Here is a 20,856-nt window from a genome sequence, read left to right as displayed (position 1 = left end):
ACAGCAATACATGACTCAATTACCTGCCCATATATTTTTTGAGTCACTAAGTGGTTCTCATGACAACTGCTTAAAGCCAGGATGAGTATCTTGTGTGCACATTGTCCTCAAATTGAACAACTGTAGTGGCTGAGTAGAATTTAAATAATGCTTGACATGAAGTGTTCCCCACCCCCGAGAATAAATCATGTAAACAGGTAAGTTATAAGATCAAAAAAATAACAGGTGAGATAAAGAAACAAATGTTGCCAGCTACAAAGACCAAGATGTTTTGTACCACTATGTCTGATCTGAGGCTGGTAAACCATTTCACCCCTCAAAAGTCACATGTCCATCCTGTTTAATTATAATAAACAACTTGTTTCCCTTCAGTTTTTTTTGTTATTATCTGATCTTCGAAAAATATTAAAATCTTACATGTGAACAGACTATTCGTGAAGATAGACACAAAAAGCCGGGGTAACTTGGGTCAGGCAGCATCTCTGGAGGAAAGGAATAGGTTATGTTTTGGATTGAGAAATGTCACCTATTCATTTTCTCCAGAGATGCTGCCTGACCCGCTGAGTTACTCCAGCTTTTGTGTCCCTCTTGGGTTTAAACCAGCATCTGCGGTTCCTTCCTACACAAACTAAGTCCTTGTCATCAGCTGACTTCCTTTCTACAGACATGTACTTGCTAGGACGCCCATCTACTAGTGTAAGAAGATAACTGCAGATGCTGGTACAAATCAAAGGTATTTATTTCACAAAATGCTGGAGTAACTCAGCAGGTCAGGCAGCATCTCGGGAGAGAAGGCTCTCCCTTCTCTCCCGAGATGCTGCCTGACCTGCTGAGTTACTCCAGCATTTTGTGAAATAAATAACCATCTACTAGTGCGGTGTTTGGCAAATCTCATTTGTCATGGGAAAGATTATACTTGATGTCTTGTGTTGACAGGTAGTGAAATATTAATTGCAGTGCACATGCAGAGCTGGGATCCACAGTTCTTGTATGTTTCAGCTTGTTACAGCTATAAAAAAGTAGACTGCTTTATGTCATTACAGCCTCAGTCGCTTTGTCAGAACCGTTAGTGATAGATGGACTTTTTGTTATCCATGGGAATTCTATGTCTATATCCCTCATCAATAATAAGGTCTTAGTACACCACAAATATTACTCAAGGTCAAGTTAGTATTGTGTAATATAATATCTTTAACCTATACAGCTGCTAAGTGGCTACCCCTTCTCTCCCATTTAGATGTCAATGACCTGAAATTACTCATTTAGAAAAGTATATATTTTGGACTTATAATGAACATACTGTATCAATTGACACATATTCCATGGAATAGGTCATTTCTATATTGTTTATATGATATATTTCTGCTTAAGATCGTGAATTGGGCCTCACAAACTTGTTTGCTAATACTGCTGGTTATTTGTTATCTTGTACCAAAATGAAAAGCAACAATGTTGAAGTTCTCAAATCCCATGATTTGCTTTCTTTGCATCCCAAACCGATGATATTACTAGCAGATATCTCTTACCAGTATCTACTGAAATTGGCATAGCAACCTTTAAGACTTTAAAAAAGTCAACGAAATGCAGATGTTGGAATCTTGAGCAAAGCACAAAGTGCTGGAGTACTCAGCACAAAGTATTCAGGCTGCATCTCTGGAGGAAATGGATAGTCGATGTTTCAAGTCAGGACCCTTCTTCAGACAAAAGGTCCCAACTCGAAGTGCTGACTTTAAATAAACACTGCCAGAGTTAAAACATGTTTACAAATGGATTTTTTTGGCTTTCCAAAGGTTTGGCATAAATGAGAGCAATAAGACTGTGGGAATATTGCTGTTCAAACCCTTAGTACGAGGCTTTGATTACTATACGAGGAGTTAATCAACGATGTTTGATTTTATTATGAGATTAACAGCAATACAGGAGAAACACGTATAAGTGTGATGCACTTAACACAATCTTATATCTTCAAAGAATTATGTCAGAAAACTCTGAGTCAGAATGTGCTTCAGCGAGGTAAAATTAGGGGTATTGTGGCAGCTACTGTGATCAAGAATATCCGAGTGGACAGCTTTGCCTGAGGCTCTGAAAATTATCACCATACTTATCTTTTATTCTGCAGGTTTATTTCATGCATTTACAGAGGACCTGGTAAATATTACACAAGGTGCTGTCTGAGCATGAATTCATCAAGTATTTGATACTTTTCAGCAGAGGAAGAAAGATCATTTAAATTGGCACCACATCAAAGCAGCAAGGCAAAAGCGCAAACCAGTTTTATCACATTGCCGAGCTTCTGAAACAGAAACAGTTTCTACCACCACCCAATTTATTAATGGGGCTCTTTGTATCTAATTATACACAATTTTATCTTTCATAGTCTTTCAACAAATTAAATAAAGATTCTGTAGCCTAGCCTCATCCACATAAAAATAATGATGGGCAATTAAATAACAGGATGGCGTCCTCCTTGAATATCCCAGTTTTCATTGGCAACAGAGCCTAATCTGTGAGTGGAAAAGCATTTTTCTCAGTCCCACTTCAAACTGCTCCTGAGGTCACCAAACATCAGAAAATTCAGTTTTCGGATAATTCTATGCACTTCACATGATATCAAGAAAACTGACTGCACTGACTAAAGTAAAACCTATGGCCCCTTATAATATAGCAGTGCTGAACAGCCATGCTCCAGAACCAACAACACCTCATGCTAAATAATCTTAGCACATAAGCATCAAACAATATGGAACAAGACACAGGTCCATAAAACCTGTCCATAAAAATATCTAATACCACCAATCAATTTCCAATTTGCAAATTGATGGGAAATGTTTACAGTAATTCATATGGGCATTTTAACCAATGCAAATCAAAGCAGAAGCTGGAAATCTAAATGGGACTTGCTTTGCTCTGGATACTCTTTCCGGAGGAAACATATTAACAATGTCAATGTTGTGAAACCCTCTCAGAATCTTGTATTTCAGTAAGACCAACTCTTATTCCTATGCACTCACGGGTATATAGATTCAATTACCATAACATTTCCTCAAGGGACAACCCCTTCATCCTCAAAACAAATCTAAAGAACCTTCTCTATAATAGTTCCATGGTAAGCATCTCTTTCCTCAATTATGGAAGACCAAAACTGTACTATGACCTTGACTCAAAACTGCCAAGTGGATGGACCATCTGCTTCCTCTTGAGATTTCCATCATCACATGCAGACAATTTAATCCACTCTTCATATCTAGAGATGGTGTGGAGAACCAGATTTCACAAAGATGAAGAGAAAAGAAAACATTTTAAGAGTCAGTCCGAAGACTTAACTTCCGGCTGACTTGCTCCTCAAACCAGGTCATTCTATTCCGACACAATAACAATGTAATTTTCTCAGCATAGAGGCAAATTGCCCAGGTATGATCTACCCACCTAAAGGATAAATGTAATCTGGCTAATTTCCATCTCAAGCTCAATCATCAGTATTGTCAACTGTGATATTGTGACACCTGTCAATAAGATGATCACATTGCCCAGAGCACCAAGGGGAAAAACACTTGAATGGATGGAGTCACAACTTGTACAAAAAAGTTAATTCAGTATGACCGTTGTTGGAGGTTAATCACCTCAATCCTAGACATCAAAGCAGGGGGGTCTTCAAGACGGTCCTAACACAAACCGTCACATCAATTGCAACAAAAATCTTCCCACCAAGGTCAGAAGAGTTGAGAGTTTCATTTGCAATTCCTCAGAAAATTATATAGCCAGAGCCTCCAATCAGAAAAATCAGGATGACATTAAGGTATTTTCTGATAATTTACAACAAAACAATAATCATCGCCAACAAGAGTTTCTAATGACCTACCCTTGCCATTCAATGGTATCATTGAACCACCACCATCAACATTCCTGGGAATATCTCTGATCTGAAACACAACTGGTTGAGCAGCTACATAGAGTGGGTACAAGAGCAGGGCAGAGGCTGGGAATGCTGCAATGAGTGGCTCACTTCCTGACATCTCAAAGCCTTTCCACTATCTACATGACACAAACTACGAAGATGATGAAACATTCTCCACTTGCCTGGATATTTGCAGTTCTTAGAAAACTCATGATGCACAGCACTATCCAGAACCAATGAGCTAACGTGATTGGAACCCCATCCAGCACTCCAAAGATTAATTCCTTCTGTCACTCACTACGAACTGGCACAGGTTCAATGCATGCGTGTCCCTCGTACAAAATGCACTGAGGTTACTTCCCTCAGCTACTCTGAGAACATCATGTTATTAATTCAAGGGATGTGGGCTTCGCAGGCTGAGCCAGCATTTAAGTGCCCTCTGAAGAAGGGCCCCAACCCGAAACATCGCCTATCCATGTTCTCCAGAGATGTTGCCTGATCCGGCACTTTGTATTTTGCTCTAGATTCCAGAGTCTGCAGTTCCTTGCGTCTCCATTTAATTGCTCATCCCTAATTAGCCTTGAGAAAGTGGTGATGAGCATACTTCCTTGACTGATGTGGTACCTTTGTGGAGCCAAGGGCCACCACGGATAATTGAAGAAAAATTCAAAAGGGATCTGCATGTCTAACAGATATATGAATTACATTGCATGATAAGATTTATAATTTAGGCAATTTAGATGTGATCATATGCAGTGGTCTCTTTTGCTTTTGTCTCACAAAGTCTTAAAATTGTTCCTTGCGAGAAGGGCTTGTCACGGGATAATTGGGTCACTGTAAAACCATGATCTAGAAATTCAATGCAATAAATGGGATTTTTATTTTTTTAATTTCTTGGTCATTTTGCATGATTTCTGTAATTCAACGCAGTACTTCCAGTCTTGGGTCACTCTGGTGCCTTGGATATAATTTCAATGTCAGGGTGCACAGAATGAAATTATTCTCTAGGCAATACTCATTTTGGAACATTGTAGGGGAACTTAGAACTTTTTGTAAGACCCATGTTGAAATTACCATGCCAATGGAAAACTCAATTGAGTCTTAAAGAATTGTACAATGTGTCTTTTGATGTACATTGAAGTGCAATATAGATCATGTATTAAAAAACCTATCCAATCAATAATTAAGTTAAAACAACGAGGAATCAAAATTCATTCATGAAAATAGTCCTATATTCTCTAATACATTGTAGTTTAAGCTCACCAACAATTTCAGTGCTAGAAAGTAGAACAAGTTCCACATGTAGAGTAAACCAAGAGGAACACGGAATGAATGAAAAAGTAATACAAAATTAATTATGGTTCATTACTTTAAAATTCCTTCACTGTGTCAGAAATTACGGAAATTAGATAATATAGTGTTCCCTGTGAAATAAAAATTAAATCAAAATGTATGTACATCTGGCTTCTTTTGTTATTATCCCAAAATAAAAATCAGTGCAATCTGGATGTAATTAGCTCTTATATTTGATTATGCAAGTGGTTAGCTAGAATTGCCTTTTTTCCTTAATGATATGCCAAGTTGGGTCTCCCCAAAGAGGTTGTGATATTGACTGCAAACGAGTGTGCAACAGTTCTAATGTGGATTCCACCACAAACGAGTATGTTAAATTACTACATGTGCTCCCCAAGGGAAGAGTAATGAATTCTGCTGCTGTCAGTTTAACTGCACAACAATCACAACCCTTAAAGGCAGACTTCTGATGGCAACAGAGACAATGATAGCCTTGGAGGATGGAGAGGCTGCAAGGTAGAGAGAGTGAGCTCACATTTTCATGGAAAAATTAATCCATAAAACAGGAGATAGCTGACCAGAACCACCATACGAAAGAAAGCTGCTTTCCTGGATTGACTTCTAAGAACAATGGAGTATTGCCTCATCACGTATAACAGAAAAAATACTGCAGCCATAGTATCATAGAGAATGGAAATAAGCTGCTCGGCCCACTAAATCCACACCGGCCATTAATCCAATTCTTTTAATTCTCCCTAAATTCCCCAACTCCCTGCACTCTGCTGACAACTGCACTCATTTTCATTGATTGCTTATAAAATTGAAATTTGTCAGCAAAATAGTCTCTAATCAGCAACCTGATTTGCACTAACATCACACTTTCAAACTGATGACAGTGTTGAGCTTTTCCTACAGCCATCTTCTTATTTACCAAAACCCACAACTCTAAAAGACACATTCTCCATGCTTAATGATCCTCTTGATTTAAACACCCCAGCTAAATCAACTGCAAGATTATTTAGTTTTCATGAAGCAGTCTTCAACTGACGACCATCCCGAATTACGTTAAGGAGATTCCTCTCCCACTTGCTTGTTTACCACTTCAACTCTAATCTACAGGAAAACATTTTAACAAAACACACAGTGCTGGAGGAACTCAGCATGTCAGGCAGCATTTATGTGACATTAAACAAATTTAAATTATTTAAAATAATATTAATATATTCAGCAAAGCATGACTAAACACGAATGACACTGGACTAACAGTAGATACATCAATTGGCAAAAAAAAACAGTTCAGATCATTGCTGTGACATTAGACATACAGACATAGCAATTAAACTGTTTGGCAATGAATGGAAAAGCAGGCCTTAGTGGAAAAAATTATATCTGCTTGATCAAAAGGTAAAGCAACAAAAAAGAACTGCATTGTTGATCTGGTGTCCAGTGCAGATGATAATACAGGATTTAACTCCAACATACTGATGGACCAGATTTCACAGCACTTTTGCAGATGTGGTGTACAGTTTACTGGGGATGACTCCGAGTGCTTTGAACCTCACCCTAAGTGCCTACATCTGTTGACACTGCAATGTCAGAAAAAGCTAGCTGCCTGCTCCTGCATCTATTCTAGCATTCTTCACATTGGTCAAAGTCATCTCAATATATCCAGCACCAATACTGAGGGAAAGTCACAATCTTAACACCTCAAGTGAATAAGCTTCTGCTTCAATGCTAAATGCCCACAAATCTTGCATGAAAAAAAACACTGGTGCCCCTGGATGAAAGTGGCAGGTCGTCATGCAGCACCAGTTTTATACGTACAGTTCTCGCTGAGGAAAGTAATTCTGCAGCACAGTAGGATCAGAAAATCTTATCTTGCCTTAATTTATTCCATTATTAATCAAATTATTTTCAGATTATTAATCTGAAAAACCTTTTTCAGTCAGAGTTGTGAATCTGTGGAATTCTCTGCCTCAGAAGGCAGTGGAGGCCAATTCTCTGAATGCATTCAAGAGAGAGTTAGATAAAGCTCTTAAGGATAGTGGAGTCAGGGGGTATGGGGAGAAGGCAGGAACGGGGGGTACTGATTGAGAATGATCAACCATGATCACATTGAATGGCGGTGCTGGCTCGAAGGGCCGAATGGCCTCCTCCTGCACCTATTGTCTATTGTCTAATTGTTGAGTAAAATAATGCATAGATACACAGACAGTAGGTGCAGGCGTAGGCCATTTGGCCCTTCGAGCCAGCACCGCCATTCAATGTGATCATGGCTGATCATCCACAATCAGTACCCCGTTCCTGCCTTCTCCCCATACCCCTTGATTTCACTAGCCCTAAGAGTTCTATCTAACTCTCTTTTGAATGCATCCAGTGAATTGGCCTCAATTGCCTTTTGAGGCAGAGAATTCCACAACTTCAACTCTCTGTGTAAAAAAGTTTCTCCTCATTTCAGTTCTTCAAGGCCTACCCCTTATTCTTAAACTGTGGCCCCAGTTCTGGACTCCCCAAAATCAGGAACATGTTTCCTGCATCTAGTGTGTCCAATCCCTTAATAATTTTACATGTTTCTATAAGATCCCCGCTCATCCTTCTAAATTCCAGTGAATACAAGCCCAGTCGCACCATTCTTTCATCATATGACAGTCCCGCCATCCCAGGAATTAACCTCGTGAACTTAACCTCGCTGCACTCCCTCAATAGCAAGAATGTCCTTCCTCAAATTAGGAGACCAAAACTGCACACAATACTCCAGGTATGGTCTCACCAGGGCCCTGTACAACTGCAGAAGGACCTATTTGCTCCTCTACTCAACTCCTCTCTTTATGAAGGCCAAATGCCATTAGCTTTCTTTACTACCTGTTGTACCTGTATGCCTACTTTCAGTGACTGATGTACTTGGACACCCAGGTCTCGTTGTACTTCTCCTTTTCCTAACCTGATACCATTCAGATAATAATCTGCCTTCCCTTTCTTGCCTCCAAAGTGGATAACCTCACATTTATCCACATGACACTGCATCTGCCATGCATCTGCCCACTCACCCAACCTGTCCAAATCATTCTGCATCCTCATATTATCCTCTTCACAGTTCACATTGCCACCCAGCTTTGTATCATCTGCAAATTTGCTACTGTTACTTTTAATTCCTTCATCTAAATCATTCATGTATTTTGTAAATAGCATCGAGCCTTGCGGCACCCCACTAGTCACTGCCTGCCATTCTGAAAAAGACCCGTGAATCCCTCCTCTTTGTTTCCTGCTGACAACCAATTTTCTATCCATGTCAATACCCTACCCCTAATACCATGTGCTCTAATTTTGCCCTCCAATTTCCTGTGTGGGACCTTATCAAAGGCTTTCTAAAAGCCCAGGTGCACTACATCCACTGGCTCTCCCTTGTCCATTTTACTTGTTACATACTCAAAAAATTCCAGATGATTTGTCATGCATGATTACCCCTTCATAAATCCATGCTGACTTGGACCGATCCTGTTACTGCTATCTAAATGCGCCGCTATTACATCTTTGATAATCGACTCCAGCATCTTCCCCACCACTGATGTCAGATTAACTGGTCTATAATTTCCTGTTATCTCTCTCTCTCGCTCCTTTCTTGAAAAGTGGGTTAACATTAGCTACCCTCCAATCCACAGGAACTGATGCAGAATTTATAGAACATTGGAAAATGATCACCAATGCGTCCATGATTTCTCGAGCCACCTCCTTGAGTACCCTGAGATGCAGATCATCAGGTCTAGGAATTTATCAGCCTTCAGTCCCATCAGTCTACCCAAAACCATATCCTGACTAATGTGAATTTCCTTCAGTTCCTCTGTCCCCTAATACATCTGGGAGATTGTTTGTGTCTTCCTTAGTGAAGACAGAACCAAAGTACCTGTTCAACTCATCTGCCATTTCCATGTTCCCCATAATAAATTTATCTGTTTCTGTCTTCAAGAGACCCACATTTGTCTTAACTAATTTTTTCCTCTTCACTTGACTTTCCTTGTCAGCCACGGTCGCCTCTTACTCCCCTTAGAATTTTTCTTCATCTTTGGAATTAAATAATTCTACATCTTCTGGATTATTCCCAGAAACACCTGCTATTGCTGTTCCACCATCATCCCTGCTAGGGTCCCTTTCCAGTCAACTTTGGCCAGCTGCTCCCTCATGCCAACATAGTCCCCTTTGTTCAACTATAATACAGACACTTCCAATTTTACCTTCTCCCTCTCAAATTGCAGATTAAAACTTATCATGTTATGGTCACCACCTCCTTATGGTTCCTTTACCTTGAGTTCTCTTATCAAATCCAGTTCATTACACAATACTAAATCCAGAATTGCCTTCTTCCTGGTAGGCTCCAGTACAAGCTGCTCTAAGAATCCATCTCGGAGGCACACTGCAATCTTCCTTTCTTGAGGTCCAGAACCAACCTGATTTTCCCAGTTTACCTGCTTGTTAAAATCTCCCATTACCACCGTAGCTTTACCTTTGTTACATGCTAATTTTAACTCCTGATGCAACTTCTGTTACCCCCTCTGCCCACCTGTCTGTCTTTTCGATTAGAAGTATACCCCTGAATATTTAGTTCCGAGCTCCGATCCTCCTGCAGCCATGTCTGTAATTCCCACAACATCATACTTACCAATTTCTATCTGAGCCTCAAGCTCATACACTTTATTTCTTATACTTCACACATTCATATATAACACTTTTAATTCGGTAACCACCTCCCCTCTCACACCGGTTCCTATTTCACCTGACCTTACTCTCTTATCCCTTCTTGAACTTTCCATCCCATTAATTTGGGTGTCCACCCTAACTTTTCCTGTACTCTCTTCCCCTTTAACTCCATCCTTATACTCCCAATTTGTCAACTCCTCCCCCCGCTATTTAATTTAAACCCACCCATGTAGCAGTAGCAAACCTGCCTGCCAGAATGTTGGTGCCCCTCCAGTTAAGGTGTAGCCCGTCCCTTTTGTACAGGTCACCCCACCCAGGTGACACTTGGTAAAAATGTATTATCAACCTATTGTCACTAGAAAAGTAGCAGAGGATCCCAAAAATTGCAGCAACCTGCTGTGTACTCTTGACTTCACTGTGGTGCATGGATGGCCTGTTTGGTTGGTTTCAAATATGGTCTGAGATTATGGATGCTAAGTTTCAGTCAGGCATCATAACCTCCAAAGTGCCCGGTGCGGCTCGGCCGCGGGACTTTTCATCGCCCGGTGCGGCTCGGCCGCTGGACTTTACATCGCCCGGTGCGGCTTGGCCGCTGGACTTAACAGTGCCCGGTGCGGCTCGGCCGCGGGACTTTTCATCGCCCGGTGCGGCTTGGCCACGGGACTTTACAACGCTGGTGCGGCTCGGCCGCTGGACTTAACAGTGCCCGGTACAGCTCGGCTGCGGGGCCTAACATCGCCCGGTGCGGCTCGGCCGCGGGACTTTACATCGCCCGGTGCAGCTCGGCCGCGGGACTTTTCATCGCTGGTGCGACTCGGCCGCGGGACTTAACATCGCCCGGTGCGGCTCGGCCACGGGACTTAGCTGCGCAAGACTTGGTCGCGGGGCCTTTCATCGCCCGGCTCGGCCGCGAGACGTTTCAGCACCCGGTGCGATTCGGCCGCGGGGACTGTGCGGGTCGGTCGGGGACGAGCTGTCTGCCCGTGGGCGTGGGGAAGAGAGTGGAAGTTTTGTTGCCTCCATCACAGTGAGGGGGTGTTTGGAGTCACTGTGATGGACGTTTGTGTTGGGGTTATGTGTCTTGTGTTCTTTTTTTGTATGACTGCTATGTAGTTTCGTTCGGTACCTCGGTACCGAATGACAAATAAAGCTCTGTTATATGACTGTTATACATTTCCAATGAGCTATTTGATGTCCTTAAGATCCTATCATTAGATTGTTTGCATGCTCTGACAGAAATAGAACTAATTAGTCTTTTGATTAATCAATAAGTATTTTTAAAACTAACTTTCTTGAATTTTGGGAAAAGTAAGAATTATCATAGCTAAAACTGAATACATGGCACTGTGAATCAATGGCAAACATTCCTAACCCAGATATCATTGAGTTAGGCATATATTAAAAGATCTTGTTACTCATATCTACCTAAATGGTAGTTATATTCCCATTCAAATAAACAGGTAAAAATATCATGTGAGCTTCAATAATAGTGATGCTGCCTTCACAATGTCATAAGGTGGTATAACTTAAAATCTCTGAAACTTCACAGTACTCTGTTGCCATTTTAATCATCCTTATGACGAGACAAAGATTGACAATTTAATGCCAACTCGTTCCAAACTATGAGCAGTTTTAATCTATGGACTCATCCTTCATTAAGAATTTGAATGAAATTGATGAGTTTGCTTCGGGCATTGGTAACAGAAAATACTTTTTTATCCGCTCACTAAAATGAATTCCAGCTTCAGGTAACACATGAAATTAGTGCTTTGAATTGAGCAATCCCATAGGGATTTGAATTATCAGTGTTGAATTGCATTGAATAAATTGATAATATTCCACAAAGATGAATATGAAAATGATTAGAGAGTACCATTCCCCACAACAGAAGTACCAACAGAAGTATATTATCCTTTCTGCAGACTTAGTGTACATTGATATCTGTAGACGAAAACCAGAGCTATATTTATTGGCTTAAAATCTCATATTTAGGACATAGAGGTGCCCTATCATCAAGCAATCCAATATTGAGTCTTAAAATATGTATCCAGCAGGCTCTTTAATATCATTACTGTGCAACAAGGAATAAAATCCCAATTCTGTTTAGTTCCATAAATTGGAAAAACTGGTACTAACCTGAGACCATATAAAACAGTGCCATCTGGGTGCAAACGTATCATTCGATTCTTTACAGTGACACCATGCACAAAAGACTTTTTATCATTAAGAAAATATGTGTCAGGAACCCAGAGTTGATCAGCCACTCTGTTGTCCAACGTGAGATTCAAGGGTATTTCTGAATAGGAAAGTCGCTTGTCCCGCCAAGCCTGTTGGAAGTACATCGTCAAAGTATAATCCTAAAAAAATGAAAATAATGGTTGGTTAGAAGTACAAAAATCCATTTTATTGGACTCTAAAATCTATTCCAAAATATCAAAAGATTGCATGTTATTTGATTGATCAGAAAGTGTTGCTGCATATTTTTTATATATTTTGATTAAAATAAGAATGCTGCAGAGAAAATCCACTGCTATGTGGAAAACGATATCAGCAACTAAGCAAAAACATTTAGATACGCAATGGCACATCAGTAATTCTTTTTCATTAATAGTTGATTGTCTTTCATGAAATAATTGATGTGTTTAACTCTTTTGTTTGCTATCATTTTATTTGATATTTAAATATGTGTTTCAATACCATGTTGCATCAACCTGAATTTTTTACTTTCAAACAATTGTTTGACGTGTAAGATGAGTGATCAGGCACAGGAAACAGTTGGAAGCTCATCTTTATCTAAGCTTGTGATGGAGGGAAATCAAAATTCCATAATAAAATCCAAACAGAATGTGATAATTATTTCATTAGCATGTAGATGTAATGACTTACATATTTGAAATTTGGATGTCCAAGATGTTCTGAAGATGAACAGGCCACCAGTAATATTATAGCAGTCGAAAAAATGGACAAGGTTAGGTCATTTGAACTGTTGAGGCTGTTTTGTCATTCAATAAGATTTTTGAATGCTTTGACCTCCAATCCACTTTCTCAGCCAGTATAGATTCAAAGGGGCAGTAAATGATCTTAAGAACACAAAATAGTGGATTGAATCAAGAATTACTATACCCAGTTTGATATGGTCTTTTTGCTGATATCTAGATTCTCGGTCTTTAGGTTATGCTTTTATTCCAGCATTACAATTGGAATCAAATAATTTACCAGCAGGAATTCCTCTTTGTGAATGTTTGGAAGAAGATGACCAACCCTCACTTTGGCAGATAATTAGGCAAGTACATATTTTAAATCTCTGGCACGGTGGATTGAATGAAAACATGAAGATTTCAAAATACTTTCAAAATCATAATGCTGGCCATATTTCAATCACAGTGCATCATGTATGACAAGAATAGTTTGAAAGACAACAAGTGATTAATAGCCAGTGATTAACGGATTGGTTTTTGCCACCAAATTGTGATCAAAAATACCTCCAGACCCCATCGACTTAGAATGCAATAGAACTTCTTCAAAAAAGACTTCTTCAAAAAAGACCTGGCTTGTCAGGTGCTGCATATTTAATATGCTTTTTTAGAACTCAAATAATTTGCAGGCCATGTATAACTAACTGGCTTTACAGGGACAATGTTCTCAGTTCTTCAAATACATGTATTATATCTGTTATAAGGACATCACAAAGTCTTAAGTAAGAAATCCAATGACAGCTGTATCCTGAACAGACATTTACAAACCGGCATTTTGCTGGTGAGCTGTACAAGCATTTCTTGTAGCATATCCTACAATATGTTAGCCACTAAATGGATGATGAGTTACCCTACTCTTATTTATTCATCTGGCTTAACTCTTTTTTCAGATGGTAGTTAGTTATTCTTTTCCACTTCCTCTTTACCCTTGATAAAAAGCTACTAAAATTAAGATACCATCCTAGCTTTCTCAAATGCTTGTTACATTGCAGATTACTTTCTCTGAAATTCTTTAATTTTCATGTCTCACTATGTGCAATCTCTGCATGAAATTTGTGATTGAAGCTATTTTAATAAAAGTGGCTTGCAAACAACATGGTTGAATCTATCTGTAATTCACCCAAGGGCATTTAGTTTAAATACGTTCCAGTAACAAAACCTAAACTGATGAACGCACAAATTTGTCTATTTTAGAGTAAAGAACCAAGTCAGGTTTTGTGCATATGCAAAAGGAGAAGAAAACAATGTCATGCAGTTAATTGCCGCGAGGATGGATGCTTTTTAGTGAGCACCTCACATTGACATTGTCAAAAATTCACAACTGGTGACTTTCTTCTTGGTTATGGGATCGTGTCTGAGACTTTCTTAATCCATAATGAAGGAAACAATTGACATAATTGGAAGTTGAACATGACATTTCAGAATAACCACAACCTATGCAGTTGTGAAAAGTAAATTTAAAGCTAATTAGTCCGTCAAATGAATGAAATGTTCACACTAAGAAACTTTTGGCGAAACCAAACGCAGACTCGGCGATCGTTTCGCTCAACGCCTTCGCTCAGTCCGCCTTAACCAACCTGATCTCCCGGTGGCCGAGCACGTCAACTCCCCCTCCCACTCCCATTCTGACCTTTCTGTCATGGGCCTCCTCCAGTGCCATAGTGAGGCCCACCGGAAATTGGAGGAACAGCACCTCATAATTCGCTTGGGCAGCTTGCAGCCCAGCGGTATGAACATTGACTTCTCCAACTTTAGATAGTTCCTCTATCCCTCTCTTCCCCTCCCCCTTCTCAGTTCTCCCTCGATCTTCCTGTCTCCACCTATATCCTTACTTTGTCCCGCCCCCTGACATCAGTCTGAAGAAGGGTCTCGACCCGAAACGTCACCCATTATTTCTTTCCTGAGATGCTGCCTGACCTGCTGAGTTACTCCAGCATTTTGTGAATAAATACCTTCGATTTGTACCAGCATCTGCAGTTATTTTCCTACACTAAGATATTAATAAGAATATTCATCAGTCATATGTGTGCATTATTAATTGTAAAAGAACAATTTCTGAAATGTGAAAGGTTTCATGGTCCTATCTCCTTTAGAAAAGAAATATATAACCACATTTCACAATGGATGTATTGGTATCATTTTTTCTTAAAGAAAATGAATAGGAAAGTATAGCGAAATACATAATATTAATTGAAACAAAAATGATAATAATTTTGTAGTCAAGGTCATATCTAGGCTGCTTCTTGTACTTACTGCTGCACACTAAGACACGCAGAGTGTTAAACTGGATAATGTCCAAAACAGCCACAGTGATCTCCATGATGCAGTCAGTACATCAAATTAACGCTCCTGGTGTTTTGAATGATTGCCGAATGTAGTCAGCATTTCCCACACTATTCACTGACATCATGTAACAGAAAGGGTTCAGTATACTATTCTTAAAAGCAGCCTGCATCTGTTTTCTCATATGCTGCATGACCTGCTGAGAGTTTCCAGCGTTTTGTTTTTATTTCAGATTTCCAGCATCTGGAAGCTTTTATTTTTCAAGCATTGTTCAATTCATTACACATCCTTCAATTATCGGCCATCAACGAAACCAAATCTCTACCATGCTACTTATTCATTTTCACCTCATCATCACCTATTACTGCTGCCAGCCTCACACCCATAACTCACAGCTTGCACACACTGGCAGTAACTCATCTATCACAACCGCAACCTACATATTCCTTGCAAAGGTAAGTGGCACAAAACGGAACACAATAAAAAAATACCTGGAGCATATCCGTGTGTTAGAGCCTCCATGGAAGAAACAACACTGAATATTGTGTAAAGGTAAAAAAAACACCTGTCGGACGGGTCTAGTCTGCCGGAAGTGCTTGGCGCCCAAACCTTGTCCTTTTATACCTGAGTCCAGGACCGCCTCCCGGGACTGGTCCATTCCCGTGCCGAGGGGTCGGTAGTAGTATGGCCCGACCCTTGGGAGCCGCCACAGTACCCCCCCCCAGATCCGGAGGCACGAAACGCACTGGTGGTCGCACAACCCGACCGGACCGCGTACGGTAATCGGTTGACAGAGGGGCCGGCAGAGGCACAGTTGGAGAGACAGGCGGTGGGACCCGCAAAGGGGGGCGACCTCGTGGCCGAGGCTGGGCCACCCGTACCGGTTGGTCGATGTCTAAGTGGGCCGGCTTCAGGCGGTCAATTGACACGGCCTCCGGCCGGCCCCCCATGTCCAAAACAAAGGTTGTCTGCCCGTGCTCCAGCACCCGGTACGGGCCTTCATACGGCCTCTGGAGTGGCGCCTGGTGGGCGTCGGGGTCACCAATGTAGCGTGTTGATAAAGGCAAGGAGCCAGGTATTTTGGGAAGGTATATTTATTGGTTCGTGGGTCTCGGACGGGTCTAGTCTGCCGGAAGTGCTTGGCGCCCAAACCTTGTCCTTTTATACCTGAGTCCAGGACCGCCTCCCGGGACTGGTCCATTCCCGTGCCGAGGGGTCGGTAGTAGTATGGCCCGACCCTTGGGAGCCGCCACAACTTCATATTTTTTTCTCCCTTCACATCTCAAAATCCAAAATCACTTTTTTTAGCAAAGGAAAGTGAAGATATTAAGAAAGGTAAATACACTTTCTCACTGAAAATCACAACTGCAGGCACCAAATGAACTGTGTATATTAGAGGATCCAAAAATAGAAGGGATATACATTTTGTAAAACACCAGGAATGAATTATAGAAATGGAAAGAAAGCATAGGTGTCAGCTCACCAAACAACAAGATCACACACTACATTTGAGGACTCGGGTGAGAACCTTGAACAAAGCTAATGATGAGGAAAAACTTTTTCAGTCAGAGAGTTGTAAATCTGTGTAATTCACTCCCTCAGAAGGCAGTGGAGGCCAAGTCTCTGAATGCATTCAAGAGAGAACTAGATAGAGCTCTTAAGGATAGTGGAGTCAGGGGGTATGGGGAGAAGGCAGGAACGGGGTACTGATTGAGAATGATCAGCCATGATCACATTGAATGGTGGTGCTGGCTCGATCGGCCGAATGGCCTACTCCTGCACCTATTGTCTATTATGGTACAGACCTAAATAACTGAACCACTGGAAAACATTGAATATGAAAAGGTTCGGCATTAGCTTGACAAAGAATTTTGGATATAGCTTGAAACTCATTCTTTCCAGTAAGGAATGGATATTTGCCATTCCACAACAAATGGCAGTCAATGCCTCATCTTCTAATCTGGCACAAGTAGGTTCTAAAGGTTCAAGTGCTGCTTTGGAAACACAGGCTCCAACTATGCAATTTGAAATGGCCGTCATCTTGATTCTAGGTACCAGTGTTCAAAGCGCATTCAGGGCATCCAAGTGGTCCATCAATATGTTCACCAAACGACTGCTGTATTTGCTGAGTTTAAGTTACAGTGCATGGGGAAGAACACTATATGATCTGTGACCTCGGGAATGCTTGCCAGCCAATGCAGATTCCTACAACCCAGGCCAGAATGCTGCAACATGAAGGTGGGACATCTGGGCCCAGTCACCTTCACAGTCGTTTGTAATCTCCTTGATTGAAAATCAGCAGCCTTCCACCCCTCATGCTACAGCAATCAGGAAAGCTCTCCAGAACAAAAGCAGAAAAGCATAGGCAGCTGATTTTAAATGTATTCGATTTAAAAATATGGAGTGAACATAGAATAGTATAGCACAGGAACAGGCTCTTCAGCCCACAATGTCTGCGCCGAACACGATGCCAAGCTCAACTAATCTGCTCTGACTGCACATGATCCATATCCCTCCATTCCCTGCATAGCCATATGCCAATCCGAAAGCTTCTTAAATGCCACTATCGCATCCAAATTGGTCCAACCTCTCCTTAACCTCACCCTCAAGCAACACATCCGCCACCTGGACAGCAGTAGAGGACTCTTGCAGATTTATGGTAAAATGATGCATGATACACTATCTAATTGCCAAGACCAATACCACAGTTTGTATGTCATTCTGAACCAGATGGAAGATGGGAGACCAACTGTGTTACAACCTGCTGCAAAATGTACAGAGATGCTTATCTTTTCAACAGTGTGGAAGGAGGATAGACAAAAATTAACAGCTACAATCATCTCGACTGCCCTAGGCAACACAATTGTTACCATGTACAAGGTTTGTAGTTGTGACTGCAGCAGTTGGCTGAGTTCACAAATGATCCCTTTATTGAAGCAAAGCCATTTCAAGCACTAGCTGTCACTGGAGATGAGAAAATTGTTCCCCAAAAAGCCTTTGCAGAAATAACCACTTATCGTGACCCATTAAATCACACTCCTGGCCTCTTGTTCATCTCTGCCTGCCTTCTGTCCCTTTTCACAGTCATGGTTAGTTCCATGCCCAGCCACCAAAGTACTTCAACACCTTAAATTAAACAAAACAAGGAACAGGAATATTCCTAGATTGTAGAACTGCACCAACTTCCAGTTGAAATAATCTAGGAACCAATCTGCAAAATAATTAAGCAATCTTTGTGATTAGTGTTTAGCTGCACATAAGGCATAAATGTTTAGAAATGGCAATATCCGTATCAAACCGCCATTTAACACAGAATAAAGTCATAATTTGTCAAACACTGGTCTATTCAGGGGAAAAGGTGACCTATACAAGGACATGTTGCACCTGAACTGGAGGGGGACCAATATCCTGGTGGGCAGATTGAATGAATGAATGAATGAATGAATGAATGAATGAATAAGTTTATTGGCCAAGTATGCATATACAAGGAATGTGCCTTGGTGCTCCGCTCACAAATGACAACACAAACATATAGTTAACAATTAAGAATAAAGCATAAACACATCGAAACAATAAGGATACACCATTGCTAGTCGTTCTCAGGAAGGTTTAAACTAGATTGGCAGGGGTGTGGGATCCAAGGCACCGGTGAAGGAGTTGAGAGGCTGGAAGTTGATACTGAGGTCAACTACAGGGAGTTCAGTTTATAAGCAGGCAGGGCTGGTACGTCTATGAAATGAGCTACCAGAGGAAATGGTTGAGGTAAGTAAAATGACAATGATTTAAATACATTTTGGACAGATACACAGATTGGAAGCATTTGGAAGAACAAAACAAGGAACTGTAGATGCTAGTTTACCAAGGAAAGAAACAAAATTCTGACGTATCTTAGCGGGTCAGGCAGCATCACCGGAGAACATGGATAGGCTATGTTTTGGGTTGGGGCCCTTCCTCAGACTTGCTTTCCAGGTTTTAGAAGGATATGGTTGAAACACAGGTAAATGAAGGGCATCTTGATTGACATGGATGAGTTGTACTAAAAGTCTATTCCTGTGCTGTTTGATTCTATGATCCAAAGGGATTTTGCCTGAATTTGTGCATGTATTATGGTCAGTATGCATCTGTGAACAGGATCGCATATTCTGGCATCTGATATGTGGATTTCTGTAGTTTAACTTTTATTTTCTTCTGAGTTTTTATTGTTGAAAATACTACAGATGCTCGAAATCTGAAATAAGGGCAGAAAAAAGTTATTTCCTGACTAAGCAAATTAACTATGTCTCTGGCTCCATGGAAGTTTCAGTTTGAATACTTCATCAGAATTAGGAAATGTTATTAGAGGTTTTAAGATGGCGGGAAAAACAAGGACAATAAAGAAAGGGCTGTCAAAGGCTGGAAGACAGGAGACATTAACAATGAGAAATGGAGTGATAATGCATGATGATAAAAGACTGGAGGAGGCAAAAATACAAGAATATTATTAAATTCCTTAAGAAATTTGGAAGACATGCTAGAAAGCTGGAATAAAAATCAAGAGAAATTGTTAAATTCAATATCAAGTCAAAAGGCTTGTAATGTGCTTTGTCAGAAGGTAAGATGCAATGCCTTAAATTCAGTCAGTTTCATTGGAATAGTGTAGGAGGCTGACAACAGAGATCAGAGTGGGAGTGAGATAGAAAATGAAAGTTCAGCTAGATTCTGGTGTGCCACATTTGCCAATTGACAGATTTTCTTAAAACTGTTATTCAATATTCGCTTAATTTCCTCATGGCAGAATCTACATTGGAAACAGGTAATACAAGATATTAATTTGTACAATATAAATCAGTGCTTCCAATAGTATAGATAGGCACTTGATGTCTGGCATGGGTAAAGTGAACTGTGCGCCTTTGACTTTATGGAAGACTGTTTGGGGTCTTCAACAATAGGAAAGGAACAGATAACAAACTACAGTGCATTCAGAAAGTATTCAGACACCTTCACTTTTTCCACATTTTGTTATGTAACAGCCTTATTTTAAAATGGATTAAATTCTTTTTTGTTAATCATTAATCTACACACAATACCCCATAATAAAAAAGCAAAAACAGGTGTTTAGAAATTTTTGCAAAATAATTAAAAAGAAACAACTGAAATATCACATTTACATAAGTATTCAGACCCTTTACTCAATACTTTGTTGAGGCACCTTTGGCAGCGATTATAGCCTCAAGTCTTCTTGGGTATGACATTACAAGCTTGGCACACCTGTATTTGGGTAATTTCTCCCATTCTTCTCTGCAGATCCTCTCAAGTTCTGTCAGGTTAGATGGGGAGCGTCGATGCACAGCTACTTTCAGGTCCCTCCAGAGATGTTCGATCGGGTTCAAGTCCGGGCTCTGGCTGGGCCACTCAAGGACATTAACAGACTTGTCACGAAGCCACTCCTGCATTGTCTTGGCTGTGTGCTTAGGGTCGTTGTCCTGTTGGAAGGTGAACCTCCGCCCCAGTCTGAGGTCCTGAATGCTCTGGAGCAGGTTTTCATCAAGAATCCCTCTGTACTTTGCTCCGTTCATCTTTCTCTCGATCCTGACTAGTCTCCCAGATCCTGCCACTGATAAACATCCCCAAAGCATGATGCTGCCACCACCATGCTTCACCGTAGGTATGGTATTGGCCAAGTGATGAGCAGTGACGCTTGGCATTCAGGCCAAAGAGTTCAATCTTGGTTTCATCAGA

The 20,856-nt window shown here is 40.7% G+C and overlaps 1 protein-coding gene across 2 annotated transcripts in view; it reads right to left on the bottom strand.

Annotated features, from left to right (window-relative positions):
- Positions 1-20,856, bottom strand: part of LOC144600018 (gamma-aminobutyric acid receptor subunit beta-2) — a 103,597-nt gene that overhangs the window by 40,220 nt on the left and 42,521 nt on the right. For both annotated transcript variants that reach the window (XM_078411341.1, XM_078411342.1), the window contains one exon: positions 12,017-12,237. In XM_078411341.1, the coding sequence (XP_078267467.1) occupies positions 12,017-12,237 (221 nt within the window). The remainder of the gene's footprint in view (positions 1-12,016; positions 12,238-20,856) is intronic.

Source organism: Rhinoraja longicauda, chromosome 14 (assembly GCF_053455715.1).
Source record: "Rhinoraja longicauda isolate Sanriku21f chromosome 14, sRhiLon1.1, whole genome shotgun sequence".
NCBI classification, from domain to species: domain Eukaryota; kingdom Metazoa; phylum Chordata; class Chondrichthyes; order Rajiformes; family Arhynchobatidae; genus Rhinoraja; species Rhinoraja longicauda.
This window is presented reverse-complemented; position numbering and strand designations above follow the sequence as displayed.